Raw genomic sequence first — 21,040 nt, forward strand, 5'->3', positions numbered from 1 at the left:
CACCCACACACCCACACACCCACACACCCACACACCCACACACCCACACATCCATCGCTTCGCTCTCTCGCTGTCCCTCTTCGTGTGCGCAACTCGACGGCCGCCAGCCCGAGGAAATGAACGTTTTCCACTTTGCAAGCAGCCAGCGCTACCGATCGCGGCTACCGCTGAGGCAGCTGACGTTCACGGTGGCCGTCTACCGGGCCATCGTTGTGGAGGAGGATAAAGCGGAGTTGCTCGTGGAGGCAACGGTGGCGTGGGACGGCAAGGTGCTCTCTCCCGCGGAGACGCTTAGTATCTACAAGGATGTGACGCACCTATCGCGGAGGGAGGCGGCGGGAACGGCCCCATATAGCGACAAGTCGGGTGGTCAGAGGGGTGCGTCTGCCCCTGGCTCCCTTCTGCCCAACATTTCGTCTCTCCCGGCGCTGTCGGACGTCATCGCGCGGATCAGCAGACTGCCGTTTTTCTTCTTCACCCGCCCCTCGCTGGAAGACTTCATCAACCAGGCTGAGGAAGACGTCCCGGTGGACCCGTCGCCGGGTCCCAGCCTCTTGGCACCCATCGTATTGCGCCAGCACCGACGTGATCACCAGCCCAACCGTTGCATGTTTCTTATGTGGGCTGCCGGTGAGCTGCTGGTGCGCGGCCGACCTCCCGGCACCGCGTCACCTGGACCCGTCGGGGGGGCCGATGGTGTCGCCGACGGTGACGGCGCCGACGGAGGATCGCACGTGGCAGCTTCGCTGAGAGCGCACCCCACCACCAGCGCGACTCTCTCGCCACTTTCCGCTGCTGGTGCCGCTGCGGAGGCGGAGTCATCGATCAACATTGACGACGTCACGTGGAGCGGCACCGAGCGCGTGCTGTGCACCCTCACTGCCGAACAAGACGAGTACTTCTTTACAGCAAAGCCGAGTCTCAACAAGCTGCACACACTGTTTGTCGACGCCGCATACATCTACACGTTTCGCGTAACGGTGTCGCGCGCGGGTGCACCAGTCGGGCAGCGAGAACCATGGGCCGGGGGTGGGACGCGGCAGGGCATCCCGGCCGACGGTTGTCTCCTGCCTTCCTCGATCGCCCCTCTGGAGGTGCTGCTGGCCAATGCAAGTGACCTAGCTCAGTCCGTGGCAGAGCAGTACGAGTCGCTCGAGGTCGGCAAAGTTGCGGTGGCGCGCCGACTGCTGCGGCAGGTGGCGATGATGGCGCCACTGGAACGTGCCGGTACCGACGGTGGTGCCGCGGCGGCAGCAGCAGCATCGGTGCCATCATCATCGGAGGTTGCTCGACGGCGTCGCGGACAGGGAGCGCTTGGCCCCGGCATGCCGTTTTCTGCCGCCGCCGATCGCACTGGAGTCAGGGGCACCATGGGCACCTTGACATCGTCGTCTAGGTCGCAGCGTGCGGCCAGCTTTGGAGCCGCGCTCCTCTCACCAGCCGGTTTCAAGCGCAGCGCCTCCTCGCTGCCGCGTGACTCCTGCCAGTACCATGTATTCGGCACAGTTGACCGTTGCGTCGGCATCGCGGAGTGGACGCTGTTTGTACGTTGCCAACTTGTCGAGGATGAGGCTGTTACCCCCTCGATGCACGACCCGCTCCCCACGTCGTCGTCTTCCTCATCTGACGTGTACGAGTTCATCTCTCAGCTCGCCCACGCTAGCATGTTCGTGGAGGGCGAGTTCCTGTTAGACGTGGACCACGTCTTCAACTTGCCCTTTGACCGCTCCTTTGTTGGCCCCGCACTGCCCAGCAGCCCGCTGCGACTCATCGCGACTGCCTTTACTGAGGGTGCCGCAACGGAGGGGTTGCAGGCGCCCGTCGCGTACGCCTGCGTGTCGCTCCCCATCGCCAGTCCCGGCCACCACACAGTCACAGCGCCGATGTGGGCACCGCACAAGACCGGCGTCGAGTTTCTTCGCTCCACACTGGTTGGTGGTGCACCTGGGCTGGTGGATGCACGGCAGGCGGGCCCTGCCCTGGCACACCGCACGGGGCTTAACGTGAAGGAGGGCCTCTACGCCGACAGCGTTGGCACGCTGCACATCACGGTGAACATAATCCACCACAAACACTGGGACAGCCACTAAGAGACGCAGCAACGCGTTCTGGCCGTGTGGTGACGCATGGCGGGGCTCCAACAACTGCCGCTGCTGCCTGCCATGTAGAGCAAGCCCCTCTGCGCGCGCGTGTGTGTGTTTCTGTGCGTACTCATAGACCACTTTGCAGCTGCAGCGTTGTACTGTATACGGCGACATAGACGCGCACAAATAACGGAGTATCGCCGAACACCACTGGCAGACCGAAGAGACAAGAGGGGGGGTGGACGAAAAGGGAGGGAGGGGGGCCATTTCATGTGCGTGCGTATATGAGCGACTCACCCCTGCACGTTGCGATGGGTGTGTGTGTGGGGGGGGTGAGGAGAGGAGATATGCAAGCACGACAGATGGAGCTCTTCCCATGCACGCCCTGTCCCGCTCCTCTCCTTTTCTCTTTGTAACGCAGCGACGCGCACTGAACCATCGAGGAGATGGGATGGAAGTCATGCCATGCGTAGCGCCGGTGTGTTACTGGTCCCTTGAACCACACGTGATGCATCTTCTCTGCCGCACTTTCCTTTCGCTCTTTTCCACTTCGTTTTCTGTTCTCCTCCTCGTGGCTGTTGGCGGTACGGGCATGTCTGTGGTCGCCGTGATGCTGCCGTCATACGCGCGGGTATATGCGAGTCGTGCTGTGCCACGGATTACTCGCCCCCCTCCTCTGCAAGCAGCGAGAGAGCGAGAGAGAGCAGCGCAGCAAGCCAGCTGCGGCCTCCACTCTTATCCGTCTCTATACATTCATCGACTCTTCCTTTTCCTCTCGTTGACGCGGCGCAATGCAGCCCATCTCATCTGCTGTGCCAGTGGACACGTACACAGCGCCACTTGTGAACGCCTCCTACAGGCGCGCGAACGGCGAGGCGCCCCTCTCCAGTAGCCGTGCGAGCGACAGTCAGCTCCCCTACGTGCCAGCGCTGGTGCGCCCCCAGCTGCAGTTCTTCTCTGAAAATGATATACGTGCGCTAGAGCTGCGGATGGAGTATCAGGCGCAGGATGCCGCGCGCAGCCAGCGCATCGACGCGCGTGCCAGCCGCGTCTCCGCTGAGGCCCATGCTGCAGCGGAGCAGCGCAGCGCGATGCTGCGCCAACGGGCTGCCCGACATGCCAAGGCAGCCGGCGAGGTACGCGTGAAGAAGATTCAGGAGGATTACCGCTCCATGGGCATGTGATGCCTCATATAGATAATCACTGCATGTGGGCGGCGGCATCGCGGCGATCGCTATACACGCTGCCTCGTACCTCTCTCCACATAGCAGCGCTCAGTCAGACAGGCAAACACATGTGTAGAGGCTTTTGAGGTCTTGATAGACGACAGGTGCATCGCTCGGTGCGATGAACGAGAGGGACCACAAAAGCACACGACAAACACCTGAAGCGAGAGCGAGCGCGGAAGAGTAGCGACGCGCATTGTGCTGGCACTTCAGCGTGAGCTGCCTGAGAGCATTTCAGCTGCTGCGGCATCCGGAGCGGCTGTCTGCCCTTTTTCGAGGGTGGAGGGAAGCTCTTAGGGACAGCGGTGAAGGAGTCGACACTAAGTCGTCGTGCAATGACAGAGCCACGTGCATCGGTGCGTGCCCATCCATCATCATCTTCTTTGCATCTCGCACGTTCTTCCTCTTCTCTCTTCGGGAGCGCACACGTACGCAAGCAGTCGCCCTTTAGAGGCTGTGCCGTTGATCATCACCAGCACCCTTCGCTGTGTATTCACTAGTACACGCACCCAAAGACACGCGCATCGGGTGCTTGGCAGCGATAAACCGTGGGCAGCAGCAGCGTTCCGTTGCACCCATAGCTTTCCATCCGCGCCATTTCGAGACCTCAACACTGCGGCACTTGTTTCCTTCACCTTGCAACGCGTGCATGGCTCAACTATGAGTGACCCAGCCAGGATCAACCACTATGATGCGCGCGCCTACACCCGAAAGGGTGCAACGCGGCGCGTTGTGGTGCGCGAGAAGCCGCTTTTGAAGTCTCGCATGCAGCGCTTCGCGGACTACCTACGCCCGACCACCCGCCACGGCTTCAACATCGTGGGCACCTTCGAGCTGAGCAAGGTCATGGCCTGCATTATCTTCCCTGTCTTCATGCTTCTTTACTGGAAGAATAAGGAGAAGGAGTTGCCGGACAGCTGGGAGCAGCAGTTTGGTGGCCTGCAACACCGCCAGTTCCGCGAGGATCAGCTGCCAGAGCAAGACACTGACTACTTCAGCATCATGGAGAACTTCCAGGAGCGTCGCGAGGCCGCGCTGCAGAAGAAGCGGGAGGCGCTGCAGAGCAGAATAGTCTAAAGCGCTGCGCACGGTGGAGCTGGAAGGTGGATAGCTTGGTGTATGCATGTGTGCGGGCCTGTTCATATGCCAATGAGAGAGGTTCCTCGCTGCTGCCGTTGGCATTGGCCTGACGGACTTGTTCGGTTTTCAGTGCTGTCCTCGTCGCTGTTGTGGATGGGAGATTTTGTGCGGCGCTGCCTCTCTTCGCCTGTTGCCCCCCTCCTTTCCTGTCTTGTCGTTGCCGTTTCTCTTTCTATGCCTGTGGCTGCCATTACTCATCACAAATACATACGGAGATGAGCTCCCCTGCGCTACCTCGCCGCTTCCCCTCATTCTCACCCGCCTGCAGATGCGTGTCTCTGCATTTTAGCATGAGCGCACCAGCCTGCTTGTGCACCACCTTCGCTCTCCCACCCCGATTAACGCTGAGGCTTCTTTACTTCGCACCTTCAGGCTTCCTTGGCTCTTGCACAGCTTCATCCTTTGAAAGGACGGAAGGACGCACTGCGCAGCACCCCAACTCTCGCTCGCCCTCCCACCCCTTCTCATGCCCGCCTGTCTCTCTGTCTGCGTGTCTCATGTGTGCAGTGGAGCATTTTCTGTCGCACCCCATCGCACTACCCTGTTGTCTTCGCGACTGCTGCTGCGCACTCTCCGTTCGTTCCTCTTTTTCTCGTGTTGTCTCCTCCGCTGCTGTTGCCGGCACCCGCGGCTGCTCTGTGCGCCCACCCATACCCCACCTCTCTCGGCTAAGGTGTACCGACCTTCACACACACACACACACACACACCGACAGCGACACCCTCCCTTCCCCCTCTTTGTGCAGGTGTGCTCCTTGTTCGCCTTTCTTTTTGAGACCGCAGTGCTTGGAGAGCCAAGCACGTCTACCAAGGGGCACAGGCACGTGCTCACAGAATCCTCTCTCGGACGCACGCCTCATCGACGGCTTGTCGGCACACACCTGGCCTGCCGCCGCTACCCTTGCCCTTTACGCTGCCATTTCATCCCCTAGACTCTCCCCTCCTCTCCTCTCTTTTCCCCCGTTAGCCGTCGCTGCCGCTGTGGCTGCTATCTTCGTTGGCTCATCTCTGTATTCCACGTACGCCGTGCTAGACACTTGCAGCTCGCCGTGGTGCTTGCCTCTATCGGCGTGAGGAGCAGGCACGCGAACCTCAGACCCTGCACCATCCGTGCTGCTGCCGCTGCCCCCACTTCCCGCCTCTTACTCCTTCCGCCGCCACCACGTCGACGGCGCAGAGACCGAGACTCCACCGCAGATCTTTGTACACGTGCGCGTCTCGTGGCGTTGAGACTGCGGCCGCTCGCAAGCCGCCCTGGCACTCACGGAATCTGCCTTGCTGCGGACCACGTGAGTGTACGCACGCGCACCCGGGCGAGGGGGCTGGAGATGCCGAAGCGAGGCAGAGCAAACTCAACCGACGCGTCATACGCCGCTGAGCACGGCGTTGTGGAGGTAAGCGACGCGGACAGCCCAGCCACACAGCCGATCGGCGTGGAGGAGATGATGGAGTCTCAGCGGGATCCTCTGCTAGAGCAGCAGCTGGACGCACTGGAGGTGGACGAAGACTTCCGTGAATCCATCCGAGCCATGACGCCGAATACGCGCAGAGATGTCCTGAATGACATCATCCGCCATCAGCAACACACGGAGATCGAAGAGAGCTTGATGCGAGGTTTCCATGGAGGCGACTTTGGCAGCGCGGGGCCGCTCTTCACGTTTGGCGCGGGCATACCGCCTGGCATGCATCAGTCGCGCATGATGGGAGGCTCTCAGGGGGACACTGACGCTGAAGACTACGCTGATATGATGGGCGATGCTGAGGAGGACGAGGAGGAGGGCGAACTGCGCGGCTCCGATAGACATGCAGCGGCCGAGGAGGACGAGGAGGCTGAGACGGGGTCGACAGTTGAGAGGCCGCCATTTTTACTGCGTGGCATGGCAATGGGCTCCATCGACAATACCGGGATGCCGCATGTACAGCACCGTGGAGGCCAGTCCCCGCAGCAGGCGGGAGCGCCGCCGACCGTTCTCGATATTCTCCGACTTATTGCCGGGCACAGCACACCGCAGGCTCGCAGTCGCGGCGGCGATGGCCTTCATCACCAGGGCCGCGGCTCGGGCCAGCGCACCGCCTTCGAGGAGGGCATGATGAACCTCCACAACCTCATCGGTGTGCTGCAGCAAGCAAATGTGATGCAGTCCATGGGCCTGGACCACGACATCGACGATATGACGTACGAGGAGCTACTGGAGCTAGAGGAGCGCATCGGAAACGTCAGCAAAGGCGTACCACCGGCGTTGCTCGACAGCTGCATGGTACCGCTGCGAAGCACATCGGCCGACGCTGGCACGTGCGCCATCTGCCAAGAGGAGCTCAGCGGCACCTCCGCCACGGCCACGGCCGCGACCAGCGCCGCATCCACCGCTACCTCGCCCAGCGGTACGGACAAGGCGTGTGTCAAGCTGCTCAACTGCCCTCATGCATTCCACAAGCCATGCATCAACCAGTGGCTGACCCAGAACAAAACATGCCCCATCTGCAAAATGGAGGTGCTGCCGAAGCCAGCGCCGTCGTCGTCCTAGGCTCCCTCGCCGTGCGCAGGGTGTTTGCTGGTGGCAGGGGGCTGAGGTGGGGCGGTGACCTGCACAGAGATGAGGGGACGAGTGGAGCGGCGGGCGGGGCGCGTTGAACTCCCTCTTTGGATTTTATAACTCTCTCCTCATCTTCCTGCGCCCGCTGCCACGTCTGAGCATGTAAGTCAGAGCGGAAAGGAGAAAGAGCGGCAGCGCATGCACTTGCGTGTGCAGGCTCAAGATGTGTGCTACGCCATGCCGACACCGTGGTGTGTCCGTCTGTGGGGCTGAAAAGATGGGTGGTGCGCCTGTATGCGTGCTTGTGCGTGTTTGCGTTGCATGTCACTGCTGTGCTGCCTTTGTTGACCGTTATTAGAGAAGTTTGCCAGAACTGTTCTCCTCTCACCGCCAGCGTGTCGCCCTCTGTCAACACCGGGCATCGTCCTTAGTAAGGCATTGCTCTCTCCTCTCTGTGTGCTACTCGAGGTGCAGATGATCTCCTGGTGCCTCTGCGGTTCGGTGACAGCGCGACAGTGGAGCGACTGACCGGTGACGTCTCTCACGTGATGAGGGTCTGCCTCTCTGTGTATGTGGCGCTCAAGAGCAGCCTCGCACAAGTGCACACGTGCACACGGAGAGAGATGCCCTCGCACGCTCCCCCTCCTCTCTCTCTGCCACTCGTCCCACCCATCTCTCTCTTGTGTGTGTGTGTGTGTGTCCGTCGTGCTTAAAGAGCACCGGTGTTGCGAGCGCGACTCACGCACTGACAAGCAAAGGGCCTACACGAGCGGGCGAACGATGTCCGGCCTCTTCAACTCCTATGAGGAGGACTTCAACGACACTGTGCGGGGCCTCCGCGAGGGGTGCTCCAAACTGCAGGCAGACATTGATGCACAATCCGCCCATGAGAAGGACCCGACACGCATCTACCACCCACCGCCTGCCACCGGCCCCCTCAGCCGGGCGCAGCAGCTGCAGGTGGTGCAGCAGAGCCTCTCTCACGCAAAGGACCTGCTCACCAGTATGATGTACGAGATGACAGACCTTGCGCCCTCAGAGGGAGCGGCGGCGAAGGAGAAGGTAGGGGCGTTCCGCAAGATATGCAACGGCCTAGATCGAGAGGTGGCGCAGTTGCGGCAGTCGTGTAATGCGGCGGACAGGACAGACTTGCTTCGGTTTGGCGGCTCCGCTGCTGCCGGCGGCACAGGCGACGCCTTTATGACGGAGGCGGATGCCGACACACAGGCGCATCGCCTCTTGGCCCTTCAAACGACCGAGAAGCTACAAGGCGGCACCAGCACGCTGCGCAAGGCAGAGGCGTACCTCGCGCAGACCAACAGTCTCGGCCGCGAGTCCCTCAACACGCTCCGCACGCAGACAGAGCAGATTGCGCACGTGCAAGAAATCACCAACGACGTCGACGCCGAGATATCCCGAGCGCGGGTGCTTATCAACCAGATGCAGCGCACCGCCATCAAGCACAAGATGTGGCTCATTGGCATCATCCTTCTACTACTCGGCTTCCTCTTCTTCTTCGTCTACCTTCACTGATGGAGCGAAGGAGAGATTGCGTGACTGGGCGTGCTGGCTGTGGGCCGACGTGAGTATCTCTGTGCGTGCGCGCGCTTCCTCCATCGCCTCTTTCGTTGCTGCTGCTCCTCCTTGCCTTGCTACGTATTTTGTATTGCCGGCACAGCTGCACACGTTCTTTGCCGAATTGCTGTGCCCTCTCTGTGTGCACCTCCGCCCCGCAGAGCTTGCCTCTGATCAATTTGACGCGCCGTGCAAGGCGGCAGCCACAAGCCGATGGCGCGCTCCCCAAAGCTGCTCTGCACCGTTGATGGTGGAGGTGGAGAAAGGGAGCTGCGACGAGCGAGAACGGGAGCCGAGCGTTGACGAGATTCACAGATGTGAACGTGGGTATCATGAGAACGTGCCTGCGCCGCCTTGGTTCTGGTGAGGCGCTGTGTGCTTCTGCACTCCGCAGTCACGTGTGTTTCTCCATCGAGCACGGGTGCAGCGTGGCGGCAGTCTAAGGCAGCCGATGACCCCCCCCCCCACAGCGGCACTTTCTACATCTCCCTGGTGCCTTAGTCCACCGCGTTGCGGTGGACGACGAGAGCGCATCAACTTCTCAGAAACCCCGAGGACACAGCGCGTCGGTCCCTTCCTCGCCACCCTGCTTGCTCGTCCGTGCAGTCTGTGCCTCTCCCTCTACCGCCGTCATGCTTTACCTTTTCCACACCGTCTGCGCCCCCTCAAAACCCCTGCATGTCTTTTCCCATGAGAGGAGCGCTGCAGCAATCACAGAGGATCTCGCCTCTCTCCCTCCGAGCTGCTGGCTGCGTTCCCCACACCCCTCCTCCTATCTCTCTTTCTCTGTGCGTGTGTGCGCTTCTGTTTTACATCGTCCTCCGTCTTGCGCTGAGCACTGCCGTCACGCTCCGCCTCCCTCTTCGCCCTTTGCCGCCGCCTCTTTGGCCGTCAGAGCCGCTCTCCCTCCCGCTCTGCGTGCGCCCCCTCCACTCATGGATTTATGCGTCCTCCCGGGCGCTCCTGCCGTGCCCTGAGGCGACCTGCCGCACCTCTTTGGCTTGTGCAGCGCGCACCCAAGAGGGATCTCTCTCGCCCGTCCCCCCAACCTTCCCTTCTCCGCCCCTCGCTTCTGTCTCTCGTCCGCTTGCCTTCACTCCTGCAACACCTGCACACGCACAGCGCAGCCGTAGCAGCCATGACAACCTTGTTCCAAGCATACGAGGAGGAGTACCGCGACGGTGTGCGGACCATTCGCGATGAGTCGGAGGCGCTGCGCCACTCGTGCGACCGCAAGGCGGCTGGGTACAAGGCACCCCCTGCCACCGGCCCCGGAAGCCGTGTGCAGCGTGGTGCTCACTTGACGACTGTTTTGGCGCAGGTGCGGGAGCTGGTGAACAGCATGGAGTACGAGGCCAATGATCTCCCCGCGGCGCACAGGCAGACAGCTAAGGAGCGCATTGCCGAGTACCGCACGAACCTGCGCACTTTAGAGGAGGGCATCGCACACCTCAAGGCGGACGCCAGCGCTGCGGATCGACTCGACCTGCTGGGTGACATCGAAAGGAGAAAGACAGGTGCAGGTGGCGCCAACGAAGCGAAGGACCCAGGGGCCCTTGATGACGCGACGAAAGCGCACCGAATGGCGATGCTGGACAACACGGCGAAGTTCAAGGACGCCTCTGGCAAGCTACTGCAGGCCGAGCGTCTCTTGAACGACACGGAGACGGTGGGCAACGAGGCCCTCACGAGCCTGCGCTACCAGACAGAGACGATGCAGCACATTCAGGAAACGACGATCGCGGTCGACGAGGAGGTGTCGGATGCACGCAAGATTATTAGCGGCATGCAGAAGGTGATGATTAAGCACAAGCTCGTTCTCACAGCCATCATCATCGTTCTTCTCTCTCTGATTTTCGTGGCCATCTACGTCAGCGTCGCGAAGAATCATCGCAACTCGTCCTCCAAATCGACGGAAGCCACTGGCGAACCCATCACATCGGTGGCACCGTCGTTGTCGTGGTTGTCCAGCAAGCTAAAACAGTAGATGGATGAAGCTGAGGCCCCGCTGTCAAGACAGGAACTCGAAGAGGGTGGGGTGCAAGGAACCAACGCACGTGGGACAGAGACGGCGCACCTTGTGCAAGCGCGTCTGCGCAAGATGAGAATCTGTGGCGCTGTCGCACGCCACTGTTCACCGCGTCTCTCGTCGTTCCCTTCCCTACACTCTCTTTCTCATCTGTGCTCCCTATTGTGTCCGTGCGTTCGTGCGCTTCATGACGGGCGCACGTCTGCGCAGGTGCTTACGTATACATATGGGCGCGTGCTGGCGCTGACGATGCTGTCGCAGATGCAACCACTCATGCACGGGTGCTGCAGTCTCGTCCTGAAGCCGCGTGCTTTCTCTCGTGCAATGGCCACTGCTGCCGTGGGTGTGGTGCCTCTCCTCCCTGCCACTTCTTTCTTTCGTGGCTTCGTATGTGCCTCTCTCTGTTTGGGCGTGTCTGGGACGTCTTGCTGTTCTTTGCTCTTGTGGCTGTACGAAGAACCGAGTGATGGTGAGCGCTTCGGTGTGTGCGTGGACGAGTCTTCTCCCGCTCTTTGGAGGCTCGGGAGCCATGCCGACCCACAAGAGAGAGAGGACCCCCACTCGGTTCTCGAGCACAGCCACCGCGTGAGGCAGTGCTGCTTCAGCGCTCATCCTCGCATGCATCGACAGGGCCGGTGGTGTTGCTGCTGTTGCCAGCGGGGGTGGTGAGGCGGGTGGGCTCCGCCAGTGCCCCAACCCCCATCCCTATCTTCATGCGCATGGCGTACTGCGGCTTACCTCACATTCCTCTGCTCCCCCCCCCCACACACACACACGACACTCTCGTCCCGCTTCTCACGCAGCGCGCGCAGGAAGCAGAGGTGCTAGCTGCTCTGTTATACTCATGCTGCCTGCCCTTGGTTCTCGTTGTCGAGTTGGCCCTCCACCACCACTCTCCATCCCTCTGCGCGTGTGCACGCATTTCAGTCCACCCGCTGGATTTTTGCCCTCTGCCGCTCACATCAACGCGGTGAGCGAATACTCCGCACGGGTCCACCCCTCCATAGACCGTCTCAAGAGGTGCACATAGAGTCGCGCAGCAGATAAACAGAAAAGCGCTGCTGCGTTGCGAAGCTTCACGCCAGCCAGCGAAAGTGGGAGAAAGGTACGACGTGTAAGCCGAGCAGGCGGCCAGCGTGTGTGCAACTGTGTAGTGCCTTCGATTCACGCACCCTCCTCCGGCGTTCAACTCCCCACCTTTCCGCTTGCTTGTGAGCAACAGGCAAACTGGCGCGGATCCTGCTCTCGACGTCGCGCGCCTTCGCCAGTCGCTTCAGACAATGACTTCGCCAACCTGTGGTGACGAGGCAGGGCGGCGCAGGGATGCCTTGAGGGAGCAGGCCACAATGCTGCTCACGCTGCACCAACACCTGCTGCAGCACCAGAAGGCGGCTCATCAGGCCTTCACCTCTTTGGATCAGGCCTGCTGCTCCTTGGCCGCTTCCTTGGCGGCGCCGTCTGCGTACGGTGTAATCGGCGGCGCAGCTTCGAAGGAGGCGTCGTCTGAGGCGACGTCGCCGTTATCATCGTCGCCGCCGTCCGCCGCGCAAGGATTCACGCAGCTGCTGCGACGTGTCGAGGTGCTTCATCAGTTTCTCTTCACAAATCTGTACGTGCATCAGCGCGAGAGCGTGCTGCGTCTCGTGGACGACGTGGAACGGCTTGTCGCTGACAACGCGCTAGCCCCATCGTCCTTGGCGACGCCTCACTCAACGATGCCAGATGGCATTGGCAGCAGCAGCAGCAGCAGCTGTGGCGGGGCTGACGGCTCGCACCTGGGCGAGGAGCTACGAGAGCTGCGCTGGCAAATCACACAGCTCCGCTACCAGCTTGCGCGTCCTGCCAAGGCTCACGCAAGTGGCTGTTTTTCCACGCACACCGACGGCGCCCCCCGCGGGCTGCTACCCCAAGCGCAGACGACATCGTTCTCCTCTCCGCCGCGCGAGAACGGCAACTCTGGCCCCTCCTCGCCAGCACCGCGGGCTGTACGGCACGCCCCCAGAGCCCCTCGTGCACAGGCAGGGGTGGCTGCATCGAAGATGCAAGGGGCCGCACGCCAGAATATGCCCCGACTGCGGCTCTTTGCGCTGTCCTCGGCGTTCCAGAAACACGGCGTCGCCGGTCAGAAGGGCCTTGCCGCCGTGCTGTACGCAGTGCAGCGTCGCTTTCACGTTCACGCTGTTGTACTTGGCTGCACGCCAAGCCCGGAGGCGGAGGTGGACGTGGCTGTGCGACTCGGCTGCTTGTGCCTTGTAGTGCCGCATCATGACCTAGGCAGCTTCCCGGTGCACGCTGGCTTAGTCGTCACCAGTGATCGAGCGGTGATCGCCCACATGGAGAGCCGCGGCAACGGCATGTCTTCCACCGCGGACACGTCACCGTTGGGGGGCGACGCGGCGGAGTGCGATGAGGATCTGGCGCTCATGGCCGACGGCGGCGGCAAATGCACGGCCGCTCTCGAGGAGCTCTTCGTGTCGCTCGAGGCGGATCTTCCGCTGATGACCGCTGCCGAGCCGGTGTGCCCATCGCTGTTCACTACCGCTGCGGCGGAACGCGACGCGCCCGGTAGTCAGGCGCTCGTCGTTGAGCGGTCAGCGCTGCACCGAGACGGGCGCCAAACATCGCGTCAGCGAAAGCGCCATTGCTCTGGCGGCGCTGCGCGCTCATCTGTTCACTCGACATCTGCATCAGCGCCTGAGGGTGTTGCCGTGTCAACGTGTGAGTCCGACGCTCTGTTGAATACGGCAGCGGATCTCTCCAGTCCGTCTTCGCGCGCTCGCATCACTGGCGCCTCGTGGCTGCGAACGGGCGCCGTTGCCGACGTGATGAACCCTGCAGAGGTGTACGATGCAGCGGCAGATGCAGACGTCATCGTTCCCTCGCAGCTCGCCGTCGAGTCACAGCACGTGGGCATCACGCAGAACTTTTCATCGTCGCGCCGCTCGGCTACCCCATCCGACTCCCCGTGCGCCATCCCGGTGCTGCGTCCGCACGAGGGCGTTGCGAGAGCCGATGAGGCGGCCTCTTCGGCCTCCGCTGCTGACGGAAGTGCGTCTCAGCAGCTTGTCTTTCAGATTAGCAACTCTGTCAAGTACCTGAAAGCTCAGTTGATGGAAGCCATTGTACAACTTGGCGGGGTGGTGGACCAGAGCTCCGGCTACAGCCGCGCGTGCCGCTACCTTGTGGTGGCGGAGGGCATCACAGAGAGGACGGAGAAGTACCTTGGCGCCTGCGCTGCTGCCGCGTACATTGTGCCGCCGCGCTTCGTCTTCGACTCGCACCGTCGTGGCTACTGGCTAGCGAACCGCGTTCAAGAGTACGACATGAGCCCTCAGCGCATCATCGCACACGCGCCGCGCGCCGTTCCAATCTTCAGCAACTGGCGAGTTGTTCTCATCACTTGCCGTGCCGCCGCTGCACGGGGCGTGCTGGCGGCGTTGCAGGCTGGTGGCTGCACACAGGCCACCGCGTTTGTGGTGGACATTACGGCAGAACCACCGATGGACCCCGGCGCGCGCTCGTGCACCTACGACGAGACTTGTGCAACCGCCGAGGGACTTGTCGAAGGGGTGTGCCCATCTAGCAGCATCGCTGCACACACGCTGCAGTCGGCGACGCACATCCTTGTCGAGTGCAGCGCCGTCACCGCTCATGGACTCTTTCAAATGCCGGACTGGATGCCGGCCTGCGTGCGTCAGCCCGAGTACCAGCCCCGCGTCTTCACGCTGGAGCTGCTTTACTTTTGCCTATGCGCGCATCCAGAGCGCGTCTTCGACGCGGAGGGCCAGCTGAGCGAGGTGGACGCCCTCACCCCCGCTTGCCGAGTCGAGCCTGCCTGAGCAGGTACTACTGCCACAGCTTTGGAGGAGCGACGTCCTTGCGGTGCGCTTGGAGGGGGAGGGAGAGGGGCGATAGCGGCTGGTGTGGCGGCTCTTCGACGCGTTCTAGACAGAGGCGCGCACGTTCCTCGCATGGCGCGACCAGGGAAAGAGACTGTCGCCGCTTGAGGGCCGAGAGAGCCCCAGTGTGCGGAGATGCACGCAGGTGCACACACTGCGGTGTAGGCGTACCCAAGAGTGGTGACTGATGACGACTGCCGCTCCTGCTCTCCTCTTCTCCCTCACTCTCTCGCACCTAGTGAGATGAGCTTCACCCCACTGCACTCGAAAACGAAGAAGGCTCGTCTTGGCGGCGTGAGGGCGCCCACAGAGTCGATGCGTTATTTCAGCTTTATGGAGGGAGGGGGGATGGGGGGGTCATGCGTACATGCGCCTCCTTCTATACCGCGGGAGGGGAGGGTGGGTTGTGCTTCCCACATTCCCGTCACGACATGCGATGCCGTTTCGTCTCTCCCGTCTCTGCTTCTTCTCCTTTTTGTTGCGCCACTGTGTGCGTGTGTGTGCCTGCGTGTTGCCCGCATGCAAGGCAGTGGAGGGGGTGGGGTCGCAGCTGTTTCTTCCGGGCGGCTTCCGGCCGCGGCGCACGGGCATATGCATGTGCGTGTGGGGCGTCACAGCTCTTTTTTCCTGCCTCTTATGCCAGGGAGGATGTGAACTGGCTTTCGCTACCTTGTCTGTGAGCTCCAGTCTGTCCCGCCCTGTGACCCGCGCCTCACCGTGCGCGCGACCGGGGTGAGAGGCACACGATGGATAAGGGAAAGGTGGGCCCTGCACGTTCGCAGAAGGCATTGAAAAGATAAGCAGCAATGCTCTCAGAGCGGAATGCAGAAGTGCGCTCCTCCCCCACCTCCGCCCAGCTGGCCACGCCCGACGAGCTGATAACATCGCCCAGAACAGGTCAGGAAAGGGGCGACGGAGCCCCACAACCCCATCGCTGCCGTCTTCTCCTGCTTCATTTCCTTTTGATTTCACGCCAGAGAGGGAACGAGGCATGTGCATACAAGCAGACGTGGCACGCACGTAGACAGGCACGTGAACAACCATGCACTTGGAGACGCGTGCGCGTCCACCTGCATCGGTGCTTGCATGCTTCTCTCCGTAGTGAGCGAGATGCGTAAGATGAGGAGGCAGGATGCATCGCGCAGATGACGTGTCGCAGCGCTGCGCTGGGCTGCACCCCTTCTCTACTCACTTTCCATGCCGTTGCCCCTCTCTCACTTCGCCACTACTCCCCTTCCCCCTGTCTCCCTCCTCTTTGATCTCTGCTTGTTCAGTACTGCTCTTACGCGCCCGTCATACTCATCCGTACATCCACAGTCCCCATAACCGCGTCTCGCCAGGGTTGCGTTTCCCCTCGCCCTCCTTCCGCTGCCTTTCCCCTGCACTTGCTCCACCCTAGACACTCTCGCGGATGATACACACGCGCCGCCGCGTAACGCACAGGAGGATCTCTTAACTTCTGCAGGCGAGAATGCCTGTCATCCTGCACACCGGTGCTCGCGTCGCACCTGGTGACGCCATCTTCACATCCCCTGCCGCTGTGACGACCTCCCACGATGCCCTCGAAGGCGCTGCTGCCGAGGAGGCGGATGTTGTGCCGGGTGAGGGATGTGTGGTGCAGTACGTGGAGCGATACGTAGCTCCAAGTGCGCCAACCGCGTCGGCGCCGTCGGCAGTGGTGGAGCGCTCGATTATAGCCACCCGTCACGGCGTCGCGCAATGGGATGGGCGCCTTGTGTCTGTCTTTGCCCTCGCCTCCTGCGCTCTTGCCTCGGCCGGTGGGACAGGGTACGCGACAGCGTGCGGCGCAGGCGCCTCCGTCGGTTCTGCAGTCTCGTCTCCGCGACACGCCGTGCTCGGGCCGCGGCCGGGCGACACAGTGCATATCCGCATCACTCGGCTGAACCGCCTCTTTGCCTTTGGCGAGATCCTTGCCGTGAACTGGAGTTGGTGTAGCCATCGCAGTTTCTTCTCTGCGGCGGCCGGCGGCGGCAGCAACAGCGGCGTCTTCAAGGGCATCCTGCGACAGGAGGACATCCGACCGTTCAAACCCACGAAAGACCAGCTGCTGCCCCCTCCGCTGTCGCTGGCTTTCGGGGTGGGGGATGTCGTGCTCGCCGAGGTCATCTCACAGTCCGACGCGCACCAGTGCCAGCTCAGCACCACTGGCGAGGGCTGCGGCGTTGTGGAGAGCTTCATAACCACCGTCGAGGGGCAATACGGGGGCCAAGCGAAGGTGAAGCTGGAGCACATACCCGGCCGTCGCGATGCCATGATGATTCGGAGCACGGGGGAGGTGGTGCCGCGGTGGTGCCCGCTGCTGCTATAAGCGCTGCGACAAACGCCATCATCGCGCCGTGGTGCTGGCTGCGTGTCTGTGTGCCGAGAAGCATGCTGCCGCAACGCCTTCCTTTACACAGGAGCCCCTCTCCTCCTCTCCTCGCAAACGCACGCACACATGCACGCTGACGCACAGGCGTTCTCCAACGCACATGCTGCAATGCAAGGCGCTGCTAACGGCCCTCAACTCCCCTAGCCCGGCCCACTCACATAATAGACTGTAAGGTAATCCAACACTGATCGCGAGGCGCACACGGTGTCATATGCACATCCTCACATTCCCAGGACGGCCTTCGTGTAAGCTACCACACGATGTTGTTGGGGTGCACTCCCCCCACGCCTCCCCTTAGTCCACCACCACGCCGGCTTCTCCCTCTCCATCCATGACCGCGCCATCGCCCCTTCATCCTCACCGCCACCGCTTTGCTGTCTGAGGGGGTGGGTGGGAGCACGTCAGGAATGGCGGATGGGGGAGGCGAGGGAGCCTCTCACGGGACAGCCACGGCAGCAGTTTCAGGCATGAGCAGAGCGGTGCTGGCGACGGGTGAAGCGTTGAGCATCGCTACGGCCTCTGTGCATGCGAAGCCTCGCAATCAAAGACATGCTTTCGAGATCATGCGCCACTCACTACCACCTCCGACTCGGCGATGCATTCTATCGCTGCCTTTTCCCTTCTGCTTCGTTTGTTTGTCTGTGTGCCCGCCCTGACACTGCGCACGCACGACAACTCGCTCGCTCACTCGTAGACGTGCACAACCGAATCGCATCCTCCTCACTCGCCCTAAGCTCCCCTCCTCTTCGCTCTTTCTCTCCACTGCGCACGTATCCCCACACCCTTGTTTCCTTCTCTCACGTACACGGCTGCTTCTCTCGTGCTCTTCTTCTCGAAGTGACATGTTGGCAAGTCGAGCAGCAACTGCTCTCCTCGCTCGCAAAACGTCAGCTCTCCACACCGGGGGGGGGAGGCGGGCCGCCGACTCTGCTCCTGCAACACCGGAGGTGCCGGCGCGGTGCACCACATCGCCTTTTGATGAAAGGGACGTGCTTCTGCCTTGGATAGAGCACAGCGATGACGGCGCACCTCGAGGGGAGCACACCGGCAAGGGGATGTCTCTGATGCGCGTGCGTGCTTGGCTCTCTCTCACGTTCAGCACTGCGCTGCCAACTATCAGGACCGTGCTCTGCGGCCGGCTGAGCGACTGCACAAACGCAATGCACCCCGACGATGACTGGCGCTAACTCGCCGGTAAGGCCTACATGATTCTCACCCTGCTCTCGACTGTGTGCTGATGCCCGTCTTCCTTGCGGTGCTGGTGTGGTGCCGACAGCACCACGGCCCGTCAGCGCCGCGTCTAGCTGCCCTCCTGGGCTCTTCGCGGTGGGAAATGCTGATCGTTGTGTCGCTGCTGCCGCTCCTCTTCTCCTGCGGGCCTTCAGGGGGAGCCCCGCGTGGGGGGTGAGGGATGCCTTCACATACAGCGCCGGCGAACTTGCGTGGACTGCGTTATAGACTGCCTTGGCCGCGCCCAGCGTCTGCGTTGGTAGGTTCAGCGTGCGGCGGGCTGTGGTGGGCAAGCAGCACGCGCAAGGCGTGTAGTGGCCTACGCTCACTTCGCCACTACCTCAACGCATTTTTGGTCCCCGTTTCGCAGCTTCACGCACTCACTTCTCGCGTGAGACAACCTTGCGCCCCCCCCCCCCACCGAGGTTCCTGCCTCCATTTCTCTGCATAACTCTACTACCCCCTTCCTCTAAATGCTGTTTCCAACCGCCCCTCACTGGCTCTCAGCCGTCTCTCCGATCACGATCGTACCGCACGGCGCGTGCATGTGCATGCGTTGCTGCTGAAGTCGTACTCGTGCTGCGCCCTCGTATTTCTTCTGTTCCTTTCCCCTCTTTTCCGTAGCTCATCCCCACCGCTCCCGCCGCCTAGCCTTCTCTCTCTTCTGCAGTATGCCTGTTAGCGTGCCGCAGTGCTCGCCACTCTCTTCAACCATGTCACCACAGCTCATGCTTCCTATCTGCTCTCACGATGTCTTCGCCTTTCCCGACTGCTGATGCACTTGTGTGGCCCGCTCGCGTCTCTCCGCCGTCCTCCATCGTGGAGTGCATGTCAGCGACTCTGCTGAGGCGCTGCGGTGGTGACGCGCACACGTCTTGGCTCTCTTCTTACGCCGCGGCTCCTCGTCGCCCTTGACTCTTCCCCCTTCCCGCCTGACTCTCCCTCTTACTCCCCAGACGCACATACGACCTCGCATCTCTCTTTATTAGTAGCAGGTCCCACCCGGGCTCCCCTACCCCTCCATCCGCTGCTGCGACACCGAACGCAGCCTGCACGGACACGGCCCCTCTCTCTGCCTTCCCTTCTTTACTTTTCCCCTACTTTCTGCTCGCCAGTGCGGCCCACAGCGACAGAAATGATGCATTTCGGAGATGACGACGTAAAGAAGCTCTCGCCGACGAACCAGGCGATGCGGAACATCGACCACATGGAGCCGGAGATGCACTTAGCTTCTGGGCTGCGCTGCGAGGAGGTCAGCGTCATACACTCCCCCGTGCCGCGGCGGGCCGTGTGGATGATGCGTGTCTTTGCGTGCATCTCGATGCTGCTTAGCGCCGCGTTGTTCGTCTTATGGGTCATCTTCGCCTTTGCATTCGGGCTGCTGCTTACGGCTGCACACGGCACCGCACTCGGCGCCTTTGTTGTGACCGCCTTCGTCATCTCCATCTTTGGGGCGGTGGCCTACCTGCTGGCGACGTTGTTTGTGGCAGTGCTTCTGCAGTGCTCGCTATGCTACAGGTGCAGGTCGTCGAATGCGACACGCCTGTCCTGCTACGAGGCCGCCGTGTGCGCTCTGATTTTGTTGTTCTCCTGCGCACTGTCGTGTTTCACCGGCTTCCTCCTCGCAGACTCGCGGTCAGACCAGAACATGAAAATGCTGACTGCGATGTGTGTCCTCACGACCTTTTGCACAGTGTCTTTCGGCGCATTTTCCGTGCTGCTGGTGATGCATGGCGTACCGCGTACGTAGAGCCGTGAGTGCCTCCTCCGCATCGGTGCTCCGTGCAGCGCTGCGGCGACGACGACTGGGCAGCATTGTCTTGTGGATATCCACACCTGTGGGCGCGCAGATACGGCGATGACGGACAGGCGGTACCGCGAGTGCGCCATTGGAGGCCAGAGACGAAGAAGTCGCTTCGTCGGCGCTGCCACACCCACGACCGCTGCGCCACACAATCGTCGTCGATGCGTGTCAGCCATCCGATTCGTCTTTTCAACACCCGCGCATCCTGCTGGCCCTCACTCTCTCTTCGTGCAGCTCTGCGCCGCATACCTTCGCCTTTTGGTCTCTTTCAGTCTCATGCGTTCTTCGCTGCAGTACGCTGATCCTGTCTGTGGACCCCACCCGCTGCGCCCTCACGCGCACCCTCACTCATCTGTTTGCCCTCGCTTCCTTTTCTCTTCGTGTGATTGGCGACCGTGAGCCGCGGCGTGGGTGGCACTGTCCCTCGCATGTCCACGTGTGTGCTTGTGTGCACATTGCGATGAAGGCTTGCCTTGAAGAGGGAAAGCGGGCGGCCGGCGGGCCGCCCCCTGGCTCTACGACCTCCGCTGTCTCAACCCTCTTTCCCTCTTCCTCTTTCGCAGCCGGCCAGTGGGCCTTTGTGGATGTCGAAGCGATGTTTTCCTTTTCGGTTTCTTCAACGGGCTTGCTTCCTATGCTCTGCGGGTTTGTGTGTGCGCGGCATTCTCCAGACGGCCCGGGCTAACGAGCACCTCCGGTGCACCGGCTGCAAGCGCGAATTTTGAATATTTCGACGCACGCCGTGGTGCCCTTAGCTGAACCGTTGTTTACATCCCTTTTCGTGTTGCCATTCGAAGTCCCGCTCCGGTCTTTGCTGCACTGTATCTTACACCTTTTTTCATGCCAGAGTCCGCCACGCCTGTCCGGCCCCCGTGCACATCTCAACGCGGTGAAACATGAAGGCTGGACGGAGGGGCGGGCCAGCACTCTGATAGCATTTTTCTCTTCCTTTCAGCGCGCCCACCCTCGGCCGCGCAACATGAGCTCGCCCCTGCTCCACCACCACCCTGACCCTGTCGCAGACCCCATCGCGTGGTGCGGGGCAGCGCTAGTAAACGTGCGTTGCAACGATGCGCCGGCTCCGCCATCTGCACGCGGCCTCAGAGTCTACCTCTACCCCCCGCTGAG

At 61.7% G+C, this 21,040-nt stretch overlaps 9 protein-coding genes across 9 annotated transcripts; all 9 read left to right on the forward strand.

Annotated features, from left to right (window-relative positions):
- Positions 1–116: 116 nt before the first annotated feature.
- LDBPK_231750 (hypothetical protein, conserved) lies at positions 117–2,090 on the forward strand (the record flags this gene model as incomplete). Its single annotated transcript, XM_003861019.1, has 1 exon — positions 117–2,090. One exon carries the CDS (start codon positions 117–119, stop codon positions 2,088–2,090), a length of 1,974 nt encoding a protein of 657 aa, XP_003861067.1.
- A 785-nt stretch (positions 2,091–2,875) lies between these two features.
- LDBPK_231760 (hypothetical protein, conserved) lies at positions 2,876–3,268 on the forward strand (the record flags this gene model as incomplete). Its single annotated transcript, XM_003861020.1, has 1 exon — positions 2,876–3,268. One exon carries the CDS (start codon positions 2,876–2,878, stop codon positions 3,266–3,268), a length of 393 nt encoding a protein of 130 aa, XP_003861068.1.
- A 702-nt stretch (positions 3,269–3,970) lies between these two features.
- On the forward strand, positions 3,971–4,387 carry LDBPK_231770 (hypothetical protein, conserved; the record flags this gene model as incomplete). The annotated part of the gene is made up of 1 exon (XM_003861021.1): positions 3,971–4,387. The coding sequence occupies one exon, from the start codon at positions 3,971–3,973 to the stop codon at positions 4,385–4,387; it is 417 nt and encodes a 138-aa protein (XP_003861069.1).
- Positions 4,388–5,777: 1,390 nt separating this feature from the next.
- Positions 5,778–6,974, forward strand: LDBPK_231780 (hypothetical protein, conserved; the record flags this gene model as incomplete). The annotated part of the gene is made up of 1 exon (XM_003861022.1): positions 5,778–6,974. The coding sequence occupies one exon, from the start codon at positions 5,778–5,780 to the stop codon at positions 6,972–6,974; it is 1,197 nt and encodes a 398-aa protein (XP_003861070.1).
- Positions 6,975–7,763: 789 nt separating this feature from the next.
- LDBPK_231790 (hypothetical protein, conserved) lies at positions 7,764–8,516 on the forward strand (the record flags this gene model as incomplete). Its single annotated transcript, XM_003861023.1, has 1 exon — positions 7,764–8,516. One exon carries the CDS (start codon positions 7,764–7,766, stop codon positions 8,514–8,516), a length of 753 nt encoding a protein of 250 aa, XP_003861071.1.
- Positions 8,517–9,696: 1,180 nt separating this feature from the next.
- LDBPK_231800 (hypothetical protein, conserved) lies at positions 9,697–10,545 on the forward strand (the record flags this gene model as incomplete). Its single annotated transcript, XM_003861024.1, has 1 exon — positions 9,697–10,545. One exon carries the CDS (start codon positions 9,697–9,699, stop codon positions 10,543–10,545), a length of 849 nt encoding a protein of 282 aa, XP_003861072.1.
- A 1,322-nt stretch (positions 10,546–11,867) lies between these two features.
- Positions 11,868–14,426, forward strand: LDBPK_231810 (hypothetical protein, conserved; the record flags this gene model as incomplete). The annotated part of the gene is made up of 1 exon (XM_003861025.1): positions 11,868–14,426. The coding sequence occupies one exon, from the start codon at positions 11,868–11,870 to the stop codon at positions 14,424–14,426; it is 2,559 nt and encodes an 852-aa protein (XP_003861073.1).
- A 1,531-nt stretch (positions 14,427–15,957) lies between these two features.
- LDBPK_231820 (Csl4p homologue, putative) lies at positions 15,958–16,815 on the forward strand (the record flags this gene model as incomplete). Its single annotated transcript, XM_003861026.1, has 1 exon — positions 15,958–16,815. The coding sequence occupies one exon, from the start codon at positions 15,958–15,960 to the stop codon at positions 16,813–16,815; it is 858 nt and encodes a 285-aa protein (XP_003861074.1).
- A 2,482-nt stretch (positions 16,816–19,297) lies between these two features.
- LDBPK_231830 (hypothetical protein, unknown function) lies at positions 19,298–19,858 on the forward strand (the record flags this gene model as incomplete). The annotated part of the gene is made up of 1 exon (XM_003861027.1): positions 19,298–19,858. One exon carries the CDS (start codon positions 19,298–19,300, stop codon positions 19,856–19,858), a length of 561 nt encoding a protein of 186 aa, XP_003861075.1.
- Between the last annotated feature and the right edge of the window lie 1,182 nt (positions 19,859–21,040).

The sequence above is a fragment of the Leishmania donovani genome, chromosome 23 (assembly GCF_000227135.1).
Source record: "Leishmania donovani BPK282A1 complete genome, chromosome 23".
Classification (NCBI taxonomy): domain Eukaryota; phylum Euglenozoa; class Kinetoplastea; order Trypanosomatida; family Trypanosomatidae; genus Leishmania; species Leishmania donovani.